We start from the raw sequence: 17,353 nt of genomic DNA, 5'->3' as shown, positions 1-17,353 counted from the left end.
AACGTTGACCCCCAGAGAGGGCAAGTAATGTTTGTGTGTACTTTGGAACTGGTGAAGACATTTCCAGATTTTGTTAGCCCCGCCTCCACGTGGCTTTACCAACTGACAGGTTTTCTCAGAAGATTCCTGGGCAGCACCGCGAGTCCAGGAAAATCTTCAGCCTTGGCCTCTGGTTTCTGTGCTCGCACTGTGAGGACTGCTCTCTGACACACCTGCGTGTCTCCCTATTGTATTGCCTGGTGGTAGAAACCACCTCTGGAGTCAGGCAGAGCTCAGTTCAGAGCCTGGCTCCAGCAGTTCTTAGCTGTAGGCCCTTGGGTCATTGGTTTGATCCCCCTGTTTTCCTATTGGAGAAATAGGAATAGGAATCTTCATACAGACATACTTCACAGGGTCTCTGGGGAAGTCCCCTTAGTCCAGCCCCTGGCATACACTCACCTCTTGAGAGTGTTAGCTCATGGCCTCCCAGGCGGGCTCTGGTGCCGTCCAGACATCGGGGAGTTGGTAGGGGGACAGAGGGAGCTCCTGCTGAGGCACTCACCAGCATACCAGTACTGCTGTCACTCACGAGCCACCCCAGAACCTAAGGGCATGAAACAACCATTTTATTACATGCATAGACTCTGTCGGTCAGGAAGCTGAACAGGGCTCCGGCTGGAGCTGGAGTCACCTGGAGCCATCTTCACTCACATGCTCAGTGCTTGCTGCCAGATGGGGCTTGGGCTACAAGCGGGGGGCGCAGAACACTTACCTGTGGCCCCCCACTGTGGCCTGGGCCTCCTGACAGCATGGCAGCCTCAGTATTGCAGCCTCCTGCAGGGCAGCTGGCTTTCACCCAGAGCAAATGGCTAAGGAGAGCAGGGTAGAACCTGCATCACAGAGCCCTTATGAGCCAGCCTCAGAAGTCACGCAGCCTTACTGCTGCCACACTCTGCTGCTCAGGGCAGTCACGAAAGCCTGCAGGTCCAAGGAGAGGGACGTAGACCCTACCACTGAATGGGAGCAGCATCAAAGACTTTGTGGACAGGTTTTAAAGCCAGCACCTCAGCTGTTCCACAGGAGGGAAACAGAGGCTCCAAGAGTTATGCAATACCAGTCATAGCAGCTAAGCTGCTTTGAGCCTGTACTCTCTGCCAAGCACCATCGTAAGTGCTTGTCATGTGCTCACTCAGTGACCGTGACACAGACACTGTGAGGTAGGGCCAATGTCATCCCCATTCTACAGGTGAAGATGCAGGTGCTCGCACAGCCTCATGCATTGAGGAAGTGGCAGAACCAGTTGCCAAGCCCAAGGCTCTGGACAGCCTCTGGGGCTCTGTCCCCACAGCTCCATATATCCGTATAGTGCAAGTAGGCATTACATTGGCATGTCCTTGACTTTCCTACAGTCACTTTTGAGTCACACATTGTCCCCAGTTGGTCTCAGAAGGCAACTTCCATGTAAGAATCAGAACTCCAAACCCGATCTAACATTAACTCTAATCTCCTTGTCACAACCTAGTTGGGGTGCTTCAGGCCTGGCTGTTTGTGGCAAGAGAGGAGGAGTGTTTGGCCCTTCTCCCTCCCTAGGCCTTTCTCCATCTCTTTGGCCTGTGGCAACTGGGGGAGAGGATACAGTCGTAATTGGAGCATAGGGTCATATGAGCCACATCCAGGCAAGGAGTTGGCCAGAGGTAGGTTTGAGTCTTGCCTCTTCTGCTTGACCTTGATGTCAAGGCTGCTGAGATGGGAGACTCAAGAACAAAGGAGATGTGAAATCCCAGAGTAATGGGCCACAACTGGCCTCCTATCCCTGGAGCTCCTCAAGGAGGGCCCCTCCCGCCCATCCATTCTGAAAATATAAATGGGCAGCGAGAGTATGTTTCCCCTGCAGATCTCATGTTTAGGGGGCCAGGCGTGGTGCTTCATGCCTGTAATCCTGGAACTTTGAGAGGCTGAGGCAGGCAGATGGCTTGAGCCCAGAGTAGAGTTTGAGACCGGCCTGAGCAATATGGCAAAACCCCATCTGTTTAAAAAAAAAAAAAAAAATTAGCAAGGCGTGGTAACTTGTACCTTAGCTTCCTGAGGCCATCACTGGAAGCAGATGCTGGCAGCATAATTCCTTACAGCCTGTAGAACCATGAGCCAGTTAAGCCTACCTACCTACCTACCTTCCTTCCTTCCTTCCTTCCTTCCTTCCTTCCTTCCTTCCTTCCTGCCTTCCTTCCTTCTTTCCTTCCTTCCTTCCTTCCTTCCTCCCTCCCTCCCTTCCTCCCTCCCTCCCTCCCTTCCTTCCTCCCTTCCTCCCTTCCTCCCTTCCTTTTATTTATTTATTTATTTATTTTTTTGATGGAGTCTCGCTCTGTCACCCAGGCTGGAGTGCAGTGATGTGATCTCGGCTCACTGCAGCCTCTGTCTCCTGACTTCAAGTGATTCTCCTGCCTCAGCCTCCCGAGTAGCTGGGATTACAGTCGCCCGCCACCATGCCCAGCAAATTTTTGTATTTTTAGTAGAGATGGGTTTCACTATGTTGGCCAGGCTGCTCTTGAACTCCTGACCTCAGGTGATCTGCCCACCTTGGCCTCCCAAAGTCCTGGGATTACAGGCGTGAGTCACCACGCCCAGCCTAAACATCTTTTCTTTATAAATTATCCAGCCTCAGGTATCCCTTTATAGTAATGCAAATGTACTAATACAGAAAATACCCCACTCCTAGTACCTATTTTCTGTGTTAGGCCATTCTTGCATCACCATAAATAAATACCTGAGGCTGAGTAATTTATTTTAAAAAGAGGTTTAATTGGCTCCCAGTTCTGCAAGCTTTACAAGCATGGCACCAACATCTGCTTGGCTTCTGGTGAGGGCCTCAAGAAGCTTACAAAAGGTGAAGGATGAACAAGCATGTTACATGGTGAGAGCAGAAGCAAGAGATTCAGGGGTGAGGAGAGGCGAGTTCCCAGACTTTTAAACAACCAGACCTCACATGAACTGAGTGAGAACTCACTTATCACCAAGGGGATGGTGCTAAACCATTCATGAAGGATCTGCCCCCCGATCCAGTCACCTCCCACCAGGCCTTGCCTCCAACACTGGAAATCACATTTCAACATGAGATTTGGAGGGGGCAAACCATTTCACAGGGCCTTCTAGCTGGCAGCCGATATCGCTGATGCTTCTTCTCCCAGGCACTTCCGTGGGTATTTCAGAGATTCCACAAGTCCCTTGACCCAGGAAGATGCAAATCTATTTTGGGGACCCCTGCAGCCCCTTCCATGCCCCCCCACAAAGTCTGGTGCCCACTGCCAGCTTCCTGATGTTTGGGTCCCCTCCAGCCCTCAACTCTGCCAGCTTTCCTCACATGGGCCACCTCGGTCCACAGGAGGCCATACCTGTCCTCATTCTAACAGACCTGTGAGCACAACAGACTTGCCTGTGGCCACCGCTGTCTTCTGGCACAGCCGTTTGGCCTCGTCAGGCCTGAGTAAGGCACAGCAGCTCCCCTGGGTCTCCTGACTGCTAGAGACATAGTTCAACCTCCGCAGGGGGTCTGTGGAGACTCCGCCTAACTATGTGTGAGTAGAAAAAGAGAACAGCCAGGGGCAAGCTGTAGGCCCTCTCTCCATGTGCTCCTCTCTCTGGAAACATACTCTCTCTGCCCGTTTATATTTTCGGAATGGATGGGTGGGAGGGGCCCTCCATGAGGACCTCAGGGATAGGAGGCCAGTTGTGGCCCATTACTCTGGGATTTCACATCTCCTTTGTTCTTGAGTCTCCCATCTCAGCAGCCTGTCACGTCAAGGTCAAGCAGAAGAGGCGAGACTCAAACCCACTTCTGGCCAACTCCCTGCCTGGATGCGGCCCAGCTCCTCACGAGTACCAGCAGCTCCCCCAGCATCTGCTGCTCCGCGCTTCCCGTGGCCTAGGAATCTAAGAAATGATCATGGTCAACCAGGTGCAGTGGCTCTCACCTGTAATCCCAGCACTTTGGGAAGCCGAAGCAGGAGGATCACTTGAGCCCAGGAGTTCAAGACCAGCCTGGGCAACATGGCAAAACCCCATCTCTACAAAAGTATATAAATTATCTGGGCATGGTGGCGCGTGCCTACAGCCCCAGCTCCTCAGGGCTTAGGTGAGATCGCTTGATCCCAGGAGGTGGAGGCTACAGTGAGCCATGATCGCGCCACCGCGCTCCAGCTTGGGTGACAGAGCAAGACCTTGTCTCAAGAAAAAAAAAAAGGGAAATGAACCAGGCCCTCTAAATGATGTGTGAGACAGCTCTTGGCTGACAGCGAGAACTCGTGAGAGCTGCATGTATGAGAAACAATGTGTGTGAATGTGAAAGTGACCAGCTCCCAGGCTCCACTGTGAAACCTGGCCAGAGAAGGGTTTCAACACAGACTTTCTGTGCAGAGGGGCCCCAGTGTCCTGGAGAGCCACAGGGTCTGGCAGACCTGGAGAGGGCCTGAGTCCTTGGGAACCGGATTCTCAGCCTGGGCAGGAGAAACACTGAGGACACTGAGCCCCCTTCACATTAGGTGAAAGTCACCGTGTGCACCAGAGGCTCAGAGTGGTACCTGCAAGAGCACCCGGTTGCACAGTTGTCAAGCCCCCTCCTCCAGTGAGAAAACGCAGGCTCCAAAGAATGAGACTGGACTGTGAGCTCCCAGCTCAGCGTGGGGCAGAGGCTGGACTGGAACCCAAGTCTTGTGACTCCAAGCTGAGTAGTTTCCCCTCTGCCACAGCTGCCTCCCATTAATTTCTGATGTGCGATACTTGGAAAGTGCCCCTGTGAGCGGCAGCAGGGCTGCCAGGCTGCTTAAATAGGGCAGTGCTGTCCCAGGCAGGCCACTTGGATGCTGCCGGAAATCCGTGGGAACGAGGCTTCCCATCCCAAACACATGTCTTCCTCAGCAGCCATGAGCACTATGCCCATCTACCCAGTGGCCTCCAGATATCAACCCCAAAATGAACTTCTCATCGTGTCCCCAGAACCTGACAGTACCAGGGATACCACTCCACCGACGGTCACCCCAAGTCCCCCTCCCTCCATACCCCCAGCCTGTGGTGTCAAGTCTTGGCCACATCTGGTTGCTCTCCAACCAAAGCAAACTTTCTAGGGTACACATCTGAATGCATCAGTGCCCCTTCCTAAAAATCTCTACACCTTCCCCTCGTTGAACTCCAGGCTTCTTCAAAGGCCTTGCTCTCTGTCAACCCGAGTCTGTGCACATGCTGTTCTGTCTGCATCCATCACTGCTCCTGCTGGAGCTCTTGCACCCACCTGGACATCAGGCCCTCCAGGGGTCCCCTCTGTGTTCTCATGTGCACCGTGCTCAGGGCTGTCCCGTTCACTGGCTGCTCAACTGGGCAAGTTCCTGAACTCTTCCCTTGTCAGGTTCTACATCCTAAAAGTGAGATAGCAACAGTACTTGCATGGCAGTGTTAATGTGAGGCTTAAATAAGATCAGGTGTACAAAGCATTTATCACAGTTCCTGGCACCTTGTAGATGCTCAGTAAATGTTAGCTGCTGTCATTATTACCATCATTATTGTTGTAGTTATACTACTGGTGTAGTTGTTGCCTTTACCGTATTTATTATTATTATTCTCATGTAAAAGTAGATGTCTCTCCTGGTGTAATTACCTGGCTACTTCTCTCTCCCACACTTGACTGGAAACTCATCTTTCTAATCCAGTGTAGTATCTCCAGCTCCTGCCCCCGAGGTCAGGACTCAGGAAAAGTTTGTCACGTGAAGGAGGGAGGGATGCTGTATGGCTTACTCCTCACAGGGAGGCTGTCAGTCAGGGTCACCATTCCTGTTTTGCAGATGTAGAATTCAGGTTCAGAGGTGTGAGGTGACCTGCTCAAGGTCACTCATCCTGCAAATGGCAGACACAGGTGGTGGACCAGGCCTGTCTGCCTTCAGATCCTGAGTCTTTGGCATCACTGTTCATCATCCTGTCCACTCCAAGGCTGTTGTTAGGAGGCTCTGGGCTCATTTCTCTTCCAATCAATGAGAGGTCTGTTGGGCAGCCTGTTGCTTTCTTGAAAGAAGTGTAATGAAAACCAGATTTTTTTTCAACATGATATCTCGTTCCCCACAGAGACTGTCAGTTCTCATATGTTCCAATAAAACTGCTAAAGAAACAGCCACTTAAAGAGCTTTAAAGATTATTCATGGAAAAATTATGCTGAGGAAAAATGGAGCAATCCTCTGAGATAGTCAAGCCACATGGTCAGTTTTTCCAGCTGTCCGTGCCATATCGGGGCTGGCAGCAGGAACTGCACTCTGCTCAGCCCGCCCAGAGCCCTGGTGCATTATGACCACCCACACCCTTGCCCCTGCTGCGGGACATGGAGAAACAAACTTGCCAGCCACCCAGCTCACAAGCGGTCCCAGAAGACACATGTCCCTGGTGCTGTCACGTGGTGGCCACCCCAGGCTTGGCAGGGCAGGAACATGAGGCCTTTCAGTAGCAGAGGGTGTCACTTACTGGCAGAGAGGCCCACCATCCCTGGGGCCCAGTTGAATGGGAATTCTTCTGCTTCCGCGTCAGACCCAGGCTGTTGGTCAACAATGCAGAAGAGGGGAGGAGCTGAGACCCAGAGCAGGGAGAGCAGCATCAGCTTTGAAACGGTGCCCAGGGAGGCTGCAGGCTTTTCTGCTGGGCCCCCCACCCTTCCTCCAGTTGGGTCAAGGGGCATCTGAGGCCAGGCGTGTCTCCCAGGGCCATCCACAGCCGAAAGAAGAGGCGGCAGATCCAGGCCTAGTCCTGGAGGGAGAGTCAAGAATTGAATGGAAGAGACCAAGGGCAAGTCCAGTGGGTTTGGGAGAGACTGGGCATGGGAATCGGAGCTAGAGGCAGGAAGCACATGGAGACAGACAGGAAAAGGAGTCAGGCAGGAGTGAGCAGGAAGGGCCAAAGAAGTTACCAGAAGAGACTTGGAGCCTCCGCGTCTCACTGCACCCCTCCAGCTGTGTGACTGCAGAGTGCCTCTGAGCCTTCCTTTAAAATGGCGATGATAAAAGTTACTAACCTCATAGGAGTCAAAGAACAGGACTTGGAAGTGTTTACTCAAGTCTGGCACACAGTGCATAATAGATGCTAGTTCCCATCACCTTCCTTTCCTCAAAGGTAGTAACTGGGTCTTACCCACTACAGTCTTCCTGGAGGAAATGTCTCCTGTTTACTAGATCACTTCAGATATGGCCACCGTGTTCCTCCTTCCTCATGTTCTGACCAGCGCCTGACCTCTGAACAGCTAGCCTTCCTCCCCAGCCACCACAAGAGTGCCTCACACCTGGGATCAAGTCCTGCCTCCAGCGTGCAGTAGCTCTGTAAGCCCCACTTTCTGATCTGTAAAATGGGGCTACTAAGAGTTTCCACCTCAAGTCTTGTGGCACAGGTACAGAGCATAGCGCCGGGCACATTACATTAGATTATAGTTATCATCATTATTATTACTACCACAACACCAGGTAGCCTTGGGTTCCACTCCAAACCGCAAGGGAGGAGCAATGCAATTTGACCTTTAGAAAACACTTTTCGGAGTCAGGGTGGGAGCCAGAGTGACTCAGGCAGTGAGACTGTAATCCCTCGCGCACGGCTGCTGATAAACAAGGCAAGATCCACCCTCTACATGGATTTGTTTCTTGAGCAATATGTGCAAAACCAAAACAAAGCAGGATGGTTTTCATTCTTCGTTTTCCTTTCTGGAACAACTGCACGAGATGTTTCCTTCGGAACAGAGCCTGCCTGTATTGCAGCACTTTGAGCAGAGTTTCTTCCCCCGGGGTGCACAGCAGAATCACCTGGAGAGCTTTGGCTCCAGGTCTGCAATGCCCAGACCCACTTGTGGCCCACAGAATCAACCTCCAGGGGTGGCCCAAGAAACTCCGTTTTTAACACTCTCTCCAGATGGTTCTGATATATTCTTTGGTTAAGAATTAGAGCCTTTTTTTTTTAGACGGAGTCTCACTCTGTTGCCCAGGCTGGAGTGCAGTGGCACGATCTTGGCTCACTGCAACCTCCGCCTCCCGGGTTCAAGTGATTCTCCTGCCTCAGCCTCCTGAGTAGCTGGGACTATAGGTGCCTGCTACCACACCCGGCTAATTTTTTGTATTTTTTAGTAGAGACAGGGTTTCACCATATTGGCCAGGCTGGTCTCAAACTCCTGACCTCGTGATCCGCCCGAGCCTCAAAGAAGCTGATGACCACATGGAACCCCTTGCGGGGAAAATGCACAGATACAAAAGCTTAGCTGCACTTTCAGTCCTCTATACACCTCTCCTGGGTTTGTGAAGTCTAAGCCACAAACCTTTCCTTTAGAGTCATGCCTCTCCAGTTCCATTACGGTGGATTGGTCTGTCAGATCCTGTTCTTGAGATGCCATCTGAAAGCAGGAACTGGGGCCTTGGAGAGCCTCTCCTCTCTCCTGCCACCAGGCTGGTTTATCTAGGCAGCTGCGCCAAGAGGCAGTGTCGGGTGGTGGGGTCTCTTTGTTAAGGTTCTTTGAACTGCAGCAACAAAGACAGACTGGCTGACTTCAACCAAAAGAGGACCCATTGGGCTGGTTGCAGTGGCTCATGCCTGCAATTCCAGCACTTTGGGAGCCTGAGATCGGTGGATCACTTGAGGCCAGGAGCTTGAGACCAGCCTGGCCAACATGGTCGCAAAACCCCGTCTCTACTAAAGACTAAGAAACCCCGTCTCTACTAAAAAAAAAAAAAAAAAAAAAAAAAAAAATGTAGCCAGGCATTGTGGTGTACGCCTATAATCCCAGCTGCTTGGGAGGTTAAGGCATGAGAATCACCTGAATGCAGGAGGTGAAGGTTGCAGTGAGCCAAGATGGCACCACTGCACTCCAGCCTGGGCGACAGAGCAAGACTGTCTCAAAAAAAAACAAAAAAAAAACCCATTGGCTCACAGAATCCAGGGAGGGCTGAACAGCCAGGCCAGGGACACACTGGGTGTCAGGAACAGCTGAAACAGAACTCTCTTCCACCTTGCTTTGTGGCCTCACTCAGTGAGGTTACTTTCTTTTTCTGTCACCACAGATCAGATTCCCTCACCACAAGCAGGGAAACATGGCCATCCTTAGTATCTAGGTTTTATTTCTCATTCATCAAACAGAGATTGTCCTCAAATGCTTTCTAGGCTCAAATCCAACAGTCCTGGGGAGTGTATCCACTCGTAGACCCATCAGCTGGGGCCAGAGGCGAGGCCGCTTTGGACTGGCATTGCCTCCCCTGTCTCCGTCAGTGGGAGGAGAATGTGCTTCCTGAGAAGGTGCTGGGCAGGTGATCCCAGGTGTCTGCTCCATGCACCCACAAGGCCTAGACTTGAACGTAACCCCGTCGCCAGCCAGGTTCTGGACGCATGCTTGGTGCCTACCCACTGAGCTTCTACTACTCTACTTGCAAGTTGAAGCTAATAATACGGACCTCAGAGGAGTGCTGTGTGGATTAAATGTGAAGGCACTACAGGGTCAAGGCAGACACAAATGACACACTCAAGTTGGGTGGTTGGAGGAGAGTTTCAGAATGGGGCTATTTACAAAGATGTGGGCAGAGTGTGGGGACCCCAAAGGACAGCTCAGTACCCCAGGGTTAGAAATAGACTGCCACCTCTCAGGAGGGACCCCACAGGCAGAGAGCCAGAGGAGGCAGCTCCCCGTCAGCCTAACCCAGCGAGGGTCCAGAGCGGGCCAGGGAGCCTACTGACCTAGCCCCATATGCAGCCCCCTGGTCCATGGCACAGGGTGGAGAAGGGTGGAGGACAAATCTGGAGGGGCAGATGGAGATTCCAGCATAGCACCTGGCACAGAGTAGGTGGCCACTATTTTTAAAGTAGTCTCACTTTAAATAATGAAATAGTTAATGCATAGAGAATACCCATTGTCCTCACTATCCGTATTTAATAGCAGTTAACATTTTGCCAGGTTCACCACGTATTTCTTTAAGTATTAATACTACACATGGAGGGAAGGCCTCTCACCCCCATCCTGCCTCATTTCCCTTTCCTCCCTACAGTTACTGCTGTGCTGATTTACATTATTCTTGTGCAGGTTTTGCGTTTTACTGCGTATATACTTGTGTGTAAACATATATACTGTTGTTTTGTGTGTTTGTAAAAATTTGACCTAAGTGGCATAATGCCATAAACATTCTTTTGCAACTTACTCTCTCCACTTAACAGAAGTTTTGGGTTTTGTTTGTTCGTTTGTTTGTTTTTTGAGACAGGGTCTCAGTTGCCCAGGCTGGAGTGCAGTGGCATGATATCAGCTTACTGCAGCCTCCACCTCCTGGGTTCAAGCAGTCCTCCCACCTCAGCCTCCTGAGTAGCTGGGACTGCAGGTGCACACCACCGTACTGAACTAGGTTTTGTATTTTTTTTTTAGAGACGGGGTTTCACTGTGTTGCCCAGGCTGAAACATAAGTTTTTACGATTTATCTATATTGATACCTGTAGATGCAGTTTCTTCTCTTCGTAGAATTTGTTGTAAATAAACCACAGCTCATCTATCTATTTCCCTACTGATTGGCATGTAGCTTGTTTCTGCTTTTTTGCAGTGACGCACAATGCTACCTTGAGCATCCTTGTGTATGTGGCTCCTCGTGTATATATGCAAGAGTTTCTCTAGAGTAAAAACCTCAATTAGAATCACCAGGTATAAAAGGCAGGGCATCTTCCTTTATTCAGCATTGCTCATTGCTTTCCAAATATTTCACCTTCATATAAGCCCCAAACTAGAGTTCCTGTTCCTCCACCTCTGCCAATGCAATACATTGTCAGGCTAAATTTTTTATTTTTTTTACCATCTGTTGTAATAAAAAGATATCTCCTTTTACTCTCATTTGCATTTCCATTATTACCAGTGGGGTTAAGTGTCTTTCCTTATTGTTACTGGCCATTTGGAGACTCTGTTCCTTGAATTTGCCTTTCATATCTTTTGCTTGTTCTCTCTGTGTAGTTTGTCCTTTCTTACAGATATTTGAAGTTCTCTGTGTATCTGAAAGCTAATCCTGTGTTGGTTTAGGGGTGACACATACCTTCTCCCAGACTGTGATTCGCCTTTTAACACTGATTTTGATGTCGTTTTTGGTCGGTTGTTTTGGTACAGACATTTAACTGTTGTCAAATTTATTCATCTTTTCCTTTGGGATTTGTGTTTTTTCTTTCTTCCCTTTCCCCAAGATTATAATGATTGTCTCCTATTTTTTTCCCAGTAGTTTTGCTTTTCACATTTGTGACATTAATCCACTTGCTTAACATAAGGCAGGACTCTAATTTTGTCTTTTTCCACACGGAACCCAGTGGTTTTGCCCCTCATCCTGAAAAGTTCCTCCTTTCCCCACTGACTGGTAATGCCGCCACCATCAGGAAGCAGGTCGGGCTCTCACTTTGTATTCACTGAACTGTGTCTGCATCCATGCCCAATACCACACTCTTTGAATACTACTGCTTTAGGTTTTGTTCTGCCATCCAGTAGGGCAAGTCTTGCACTGTTTTTCTTCGGAATAGTCTTGGCTACTCTGTCTTTTTTCTTTTCCATCAGGTTTTTTTGGTTTTTTTTGTGTGTTTTTTGTTTTGTTTTGTTTTGTTTTTTTGAGATGGAGTCTCACTCTGTCACCCAGGCTGGAGTGCAGTGGTGTGATCTTGGCTCACTGCAAGCTCTGCCTCCCAGGTTCACGCCATTCGCCTACCTCAGCCTCCCGAGTAGCTGGGACTACAGGCACCTGCCACCACGCCCGGCTAATTTTTTGTATTTTTAGTAGAGACGGGGTTTCACCATGTCAGCCAGGATGGTCTTGATCTCCTGACCTTGTGATCTGCCCATCTCGGCCTCTCAAAGTGCTGGGATTACAGGCTCGTGAGCCACGGCACCCGGCCTCCATTGGGATTTTAAGATCGGCTTAAATGGCCAGGTCAGGAAGAACTTTGAACACCATGTCATGGATGATATCAAGCAAGGCGGTGACATGGTTAGCTTCACGTTTTTCAAATACTTGTGAAGCTGTGCTTGGGTTAGATTTTAGAAGATCAGACTGGAGGCAGGAAGACAATAAAATGTGGGGGCCCAGACCAGTCAGTGACAAGAGAGGTGGGCAGGGAGGGGCTGTGCAGAGTCTGGAGGCCATGATGACTGTGCAGCAAGTGAGGAGGGAAAGGGAGGAGAGAAGAGGCAAGTTGCCGTGTGGCAGGAGCCGAGGGTGGGCTCCCATTCCAGGCCAGGCGACTGGGCAGCCCACAGTGCCTCCAGCCAAGGCTGGAAACAGGAGAAGGAGTTGCAGGCTTAGCCTTAGCTGTGCTGCACCTGATGCATCTTAGGAAAGGGCAGATGGAGGGATGGTGCCAAGAGGTGGGTATATGGGTCTCAGGCTCAGAAAAGAGGTCCGGGCCAGGCCTGGTGGCACCCTCCTGTGGTCCCAGCTACTCAGGAGGCTGAGCTGAGAGGGTTGCTTGAGCTGGTGAGCCGGGGAGGTCGAGGCTGCAGCGAGCCATCATAGCATCACTGTGCTCCATCCTGGGTGACAGGGCCAGACCCTGTGTCAAAAAAAAAAGAAAAGAGGACTGTAGTCAAGATTTAAGAGTCATCAGCTATCCAATCAAACAAAAAACAGGAGCCAAAGAGGGAGGCCTGTGTGGACAACTCCAGCATGAGGGGTGTTAGAGGAAGAGGAGGAGCTCACGGAGGAGGTGGTGACAGTGACTGAAGAGGCACAGGGAGAAGCAGGAGAGTGTGGCATAGTGCCCGCCAAGGAAGGAGGGCATTTTGAGAAGGAGTGACCCTGAGCACCAGGTGCCAAGGGCTCTGGGAGGAGGCTGACGAGCCTTCATTGATTTGGCAAGAAGGAGGTCAGTGGATGTGTCATTAGGTACAGAAGTCAGCTGAGTGACTGGAGGAGCACAGACCTCCATTTGCTGGGAAAAGATCCAGTGAAGGACCTTGGCTTACAGGGAAAGAGAGACTAGAGCTTGCCTGTAGGCTAGGGGAAGGAGCCAGAGAGAGAAGGGGAAAGTGAGGCAGTGAATTATCAGAGGAGACGGGTAGGACCTGAGAGAAGAGAAGGGCCCCGGCCTGGTGGGAAGGCCAGTGTGAATGGAGGTGTGCATGGCCACTGCAAGGGTGGCTGTGAGAGAGATCCCACCTGACAACCAGTGTTGTCACTGAAGTAAAGAGTGGCAGCATTTGAAAGGGTTGGGGTCTTGGAGTTGCCTGGGGGCACTGAGGAAAGAAGTGACATTTTGGAATGTTATTGAGAATAAGAAAGTTGGCTAAGACTTAATAAAGGGATTGGTGGGGGCGGATGAAGGAGAAGGTGCCTGTGCAGAGTGGGGTTGGGAAGGAGGGGGGACAGCAGAGAAGACAACTCGTGGGAAGTGAGCACTCAGCCAGCACAGGAGCTCAGAACTGGAGGTGATGCAAGTGCCCTTGCCTCCTGAATCTGCCAAAATGCCAGATGGGCCAGCCTTCCCACAGTATACGGGCTAGGGGTGTGAGTCATTATTTTGGACATTAAGATGACCCAAGCAGGCTGGAGGACATGGGAACCTGTAGGCCACTGGTGGGTCTGTAGGGCCTTGTGTTGGAGGACCTGGAGGTCTGGGTGGGCTTGGGCTTTATGGGTCCCCCAAGAAAGTTCTCCAGCCATGGCCAGGCAGCCACCCCCTTGATCTGCTCTGCATTTGATGTTCTCTGCAGGAAGCAGCTGAGCCCCTTTGTAGAGTCACTGGTTCCCACCCCCAGTGCCTGGCCCAGATAGCCAGAGCTAGGCGAGCCTCTGGAGTCACCTCCCTTAAAGACCTCCCTTCCCAAGCCACAGAAACTAAAGAGTGCCACAGTGGCCAGGGTCACATTCCTCCAGACATGGCTGAAGACATGGCCAGCATGAAGGATTTGGCCTCAGTCTCTGTGTATTGTGCACAGTGAGGTTTGCACCCCTAACTCCCTGGCTCTGGTGACCTGTTAGCCCCATGACTAGGATGAGAAGGACCATAATAAATTAAGTATGAGGGCTAACTATGAAAGTCTGTGTACATTACCTCATGGACTTCTTCTGACCACCTGCAAGGTGAGTTGAATTATTCCCACTTTTCAGATGAGGAAACTGCGGCTCAAGGGATATGTTCAGTAACCTATCCATGGTCCCAGGTAGCAAATGAAAGACCTAAGATCTGAACCCTATCAGTCTAGCTGTGCTCTTGCCCCTTTTTGTTTAATGAGTACATAGAGACCAGAAAGTGGCTGTGTAAGAGCTCAGGGGTAAGGGAATGGACTTGGTGTTAGAAGACACACTTTTTTTTTTTTTTTTTTTGGGACAGAGTCTCACTCTGTTGCCCAGGCTGGAGTGCAGTGGCACAATCTTGGCTCACTGCAACTTCCACCCCCTGGGTTCAAGCGATTCTTCTGCCTCAGCCTCCTGAGTAGCTGGGATTACAGGCATGCGCCACCACACCCGGTGGATTTTTGTATTTTTAGTAGAGATGGGGTTTCACCATGTTGGCCAGGCTGGTTTCGAACACCTGACCTCAGGTGATCCACCTGCCTCGGCCTCCCAAAGTGCTGGGATTACAGGCGTGAGCCACCACACCCGGCCTAGAAGACATACTTTGAAGTCTCACCTCTGTCGTTTACCAGCTGGATGTCCTTAGATAAGTCATGCCATGGTGAAGCAGGGCCAAGACTATCCCCATGTCCATCCATGGTGCCCTCCCTTTGGCCAGGACAGCAGGACATTGACCATCCTGAGAGTTGGTTGTCAGCCTTGGGAGTCAATTACTATATGGAGAGTGAAGGATCAATATCTAATGAGTAGGAAGCTACAGAGCTCATATGAACCTTGCCCCACCTGTGACATCTGGGCCAGTTGCTGTACTTCAAACCCGGGGCCCACCTCCACACCTCAACCCAGCCTGTGCAGCCCCTCACCCTCCCATCATAACCCCCGTTGTTGCTCTCTCTGCTCTGTTTGCAGGTCCCTCTGCTGGCTCCGGTTCTGCGAGGTTCAGCCGGAGGCCCACCTGTCCTGACACATCTGTTGCTGGCAGCCTCCCCACACCTCCAGTCCCCAGACACAGGAAGAGCCACAGCCTAGGCAACAAGTGGGTGACTGAGCAAGCCCTCCCCCCGGGCTTCAGACTGTCCTGCACATGGGCCTGGGCACAGTGCAGGGAAACACTTGCTGGCTGGGTCCCTCCCCTGCCCTGTTCTGGGAGTTGCTGATGAGAGCTCTTGGAATCCTGGCCAGTGCGCTTTCCTGAGGCTGGTGTGAGCTTGGGAGGAGCTGAGGGGCACTGTGGCAGCACTGACTCCACACCACCGACAGGTGTCTCAGGCTCAGCAGCTGATGGAGGAAGGGTGCAGGGAAGGGGAGGGAAGTAGCAGTGGCATTCCAGAGAATTTGCCCAAGCCCAGTTAATGACTCATGGAAAACCCCAAAGTCCAGTAGATACCAGTGACTGTCGACAATCCAGGGCAGTGTTCAGTTTCTCATGGCATCTGCCTACAGAGCAGTGAACCTGCTGGCTCATCAATCCTGTGAGGCCCATAGCTGGGGGACATGCGTGAGCCCTCGGCATGGCTAGGGCAACTGTGCCTGTGTCTCCAGGGCATTAGGCACAGGCTTCCGAACAGATGAGTCCCTCCCTTCCTTCCTTCCTTCCTTCCTTCCTTCCTTCCTTCCTTCCTTCCTTCCTTCCTTCCTTCCTTCCTTCCCTCCCTCCCTCCCTCCCTCCCTTCCTTTTCTCCCTTCTTCCTTCCCTCCCTCCCTCCCTTCCTCCTTCCTTCCTTCCTTCATTCCTACCTACCTACCTACCACTTCCAAGGCACAAGCTTAGCCCAGGCTAGGCAGGCCCTGGAGGAGCTCCAAGGCTGGAGGAGAAAGAGTTGCTCTTTGAGTGTTAAGCAGCCCTCTGTGCTAGACACTCTGCATATGACTGTCAAGCATGATCTCCCTGAGTCCCCATGCAGGCCTCTGAGGTGGGTGCTATTATTACATATTTTGAGAACGAGTCTAATGAGGTTCAACAAGGTGAAGTTCCTTGCAATGGTGGAAAAACATCGGAGCAAGGGTCTGGACCCGGTGCATGTGACTCCAGGAGCAGACATCCTGGCCACAGGCCCACTGCTGCTCACCTGTGCGGCCTCATCACTCACAAGCACATCTGCTCACTCGAGCCTCATAGCCACCAGGGGGATGGACAGGGCAAGTATCGTTATCCCCATTGGATGGATGGAGAAACTGAGGCTCAGAGAAAGGATGTGACTTGCCCAAGGTCATGGCATGAGAGAGGACAGAGCCTGGGCTGTACCGTGGCTCTGAGTGGAGGCCTTTTTCCTGCAGCTGCACCATCTGCTCCGGCCCCAGGCAGGTGTAACCACTGTCACTCCATAGATAAGGAGCTTTGCCTTCTTTCTTCCTTTCCATTTTCCAGTATGATGTGTCAGTTGAGTGTAGTTGAGAGTAAAAGTGCGACATTCCCATCGGAGAAAGCAAGGCACCTACTGGACGACAGTGTCCTAGAGTCCCGCAGCCCCCGAAGGGGCCTGGCTCTGACCTCCTCCTCTGCTGTCACCAATGGACTCTCCCTAGGTAAGCGTCTCCGGCCTGCACATGATAGGCTGGTGGGCTGTAGGCCCAGCATGTGCTCCGTGTCTGTCTCTGTGTCACTGTGCCATGCCCAGTGGCACTATCATTCTTGGGGACCCAGTGGCCCCTCACCTCCCTGCAGAGGTGGCTGCCTGCAGGAATCGCCCAGACCCAGGGAAACCCTTGTCTCCTAGCCTCGTGGGCTTCATGAAGAGCCCCGGATCTGTCCTCATCCTGCTGGTGGCATGGCAGGCAGGTAGAAAAAGCAGCCAAACACATGCCTGAGACCAGCTGCCATTGGCTGGCAGCTCCCCAGACCAGACTGGACCACAGTCAGGCTTCTGTCCCTGAGGGATCATGACCCACAGGGCCCTGCAGGGCAGAGCAGGAGAGGCAGCCAGGGAGGGTAGCTGGGTGGCCACTGGGTTCTCACTGCGTACTTGTCTTCACAGTGGGAAGCTAGAAGGAGGGAGGATGAAAAGTTGATGTTCAGGGATGAAATTGCGTCACTGAGTGTCAGCCAGACGTGGTGCTTATGGCAACAGAAGAGACAGAAACTGTGCTGCTGAGGCTGGGATAAGAAGAACTTGACATTAGGACTCAGGCTGGTGTTGAGCTCTGGTTGTAGGTCCATACCCCTGCAGTGTCCAGGTCAGCTGAGGACAGGTGGGCACCGCCCTGTTATTACTGCCATCAGGCCAGTGTGCTCTGATGCCTGTTGCCTTTCAGTGTGCCTGTGCCTCTGTGGTCTGTGTGTCTGTGTGTCTGTCGGCTTCCCT

At 51.7% G+C, this 17,353-nt stretch overlaps 1 protein-coding gene across 16 annotated transcripts in view; it reads left to right on the top strand.

Annotated features, from left to right (window-relative positions):
• Window positions 1–17,353, top strand: part of RALGPS1 (Ral GEF with PH domain and SH3 binding motif 1) — a 309,604-nt gene that overhangs the window by 266,573 nt on the left and 25,678 nt on the right. For 9 of the 16 annotated variants that reach the window (XM_034929081.3, XM_055117594.1, XM_055117595.1 and 6 more), the window contains 2 exons: window positions 14,961–15,087; window positions 16,420–16,577. In XM_034929081.3, coding sequence (XP_034784972.1) covers window positions 14,961–15,087; window positions 16,420–16,577 — 285 coding nt within the window. The remainder of the gene's footprint in view (window positions 1–14,960; window positions 15,088–16,419; window positions 16,578–17,353) is intronic. The other 7 variants (XM_034929086.2, XM_055117597.1, XM_055117598.1 and 4 more) reach the window with 1 other exon arrangement.

The sequence above is a fragment of the Pan paniscus genome, chromosome 11, assembly GCF_029289425.2.
Source record: "Pan paniscus chromosome 11, NHGRI_mPanPan1-v2.0_pri, whole genome shotgun sequence".
NCBI lineage: Eukaryota > Metazoa > Chordata > Mammalia > Primates > Hominidae > Pan > Pan paniscus.
The sequence above is the reverse complement of the archived record's forward strand: the minus strand, read 5'-3'. Positions and strand labels throughout refer to the sequence as shown.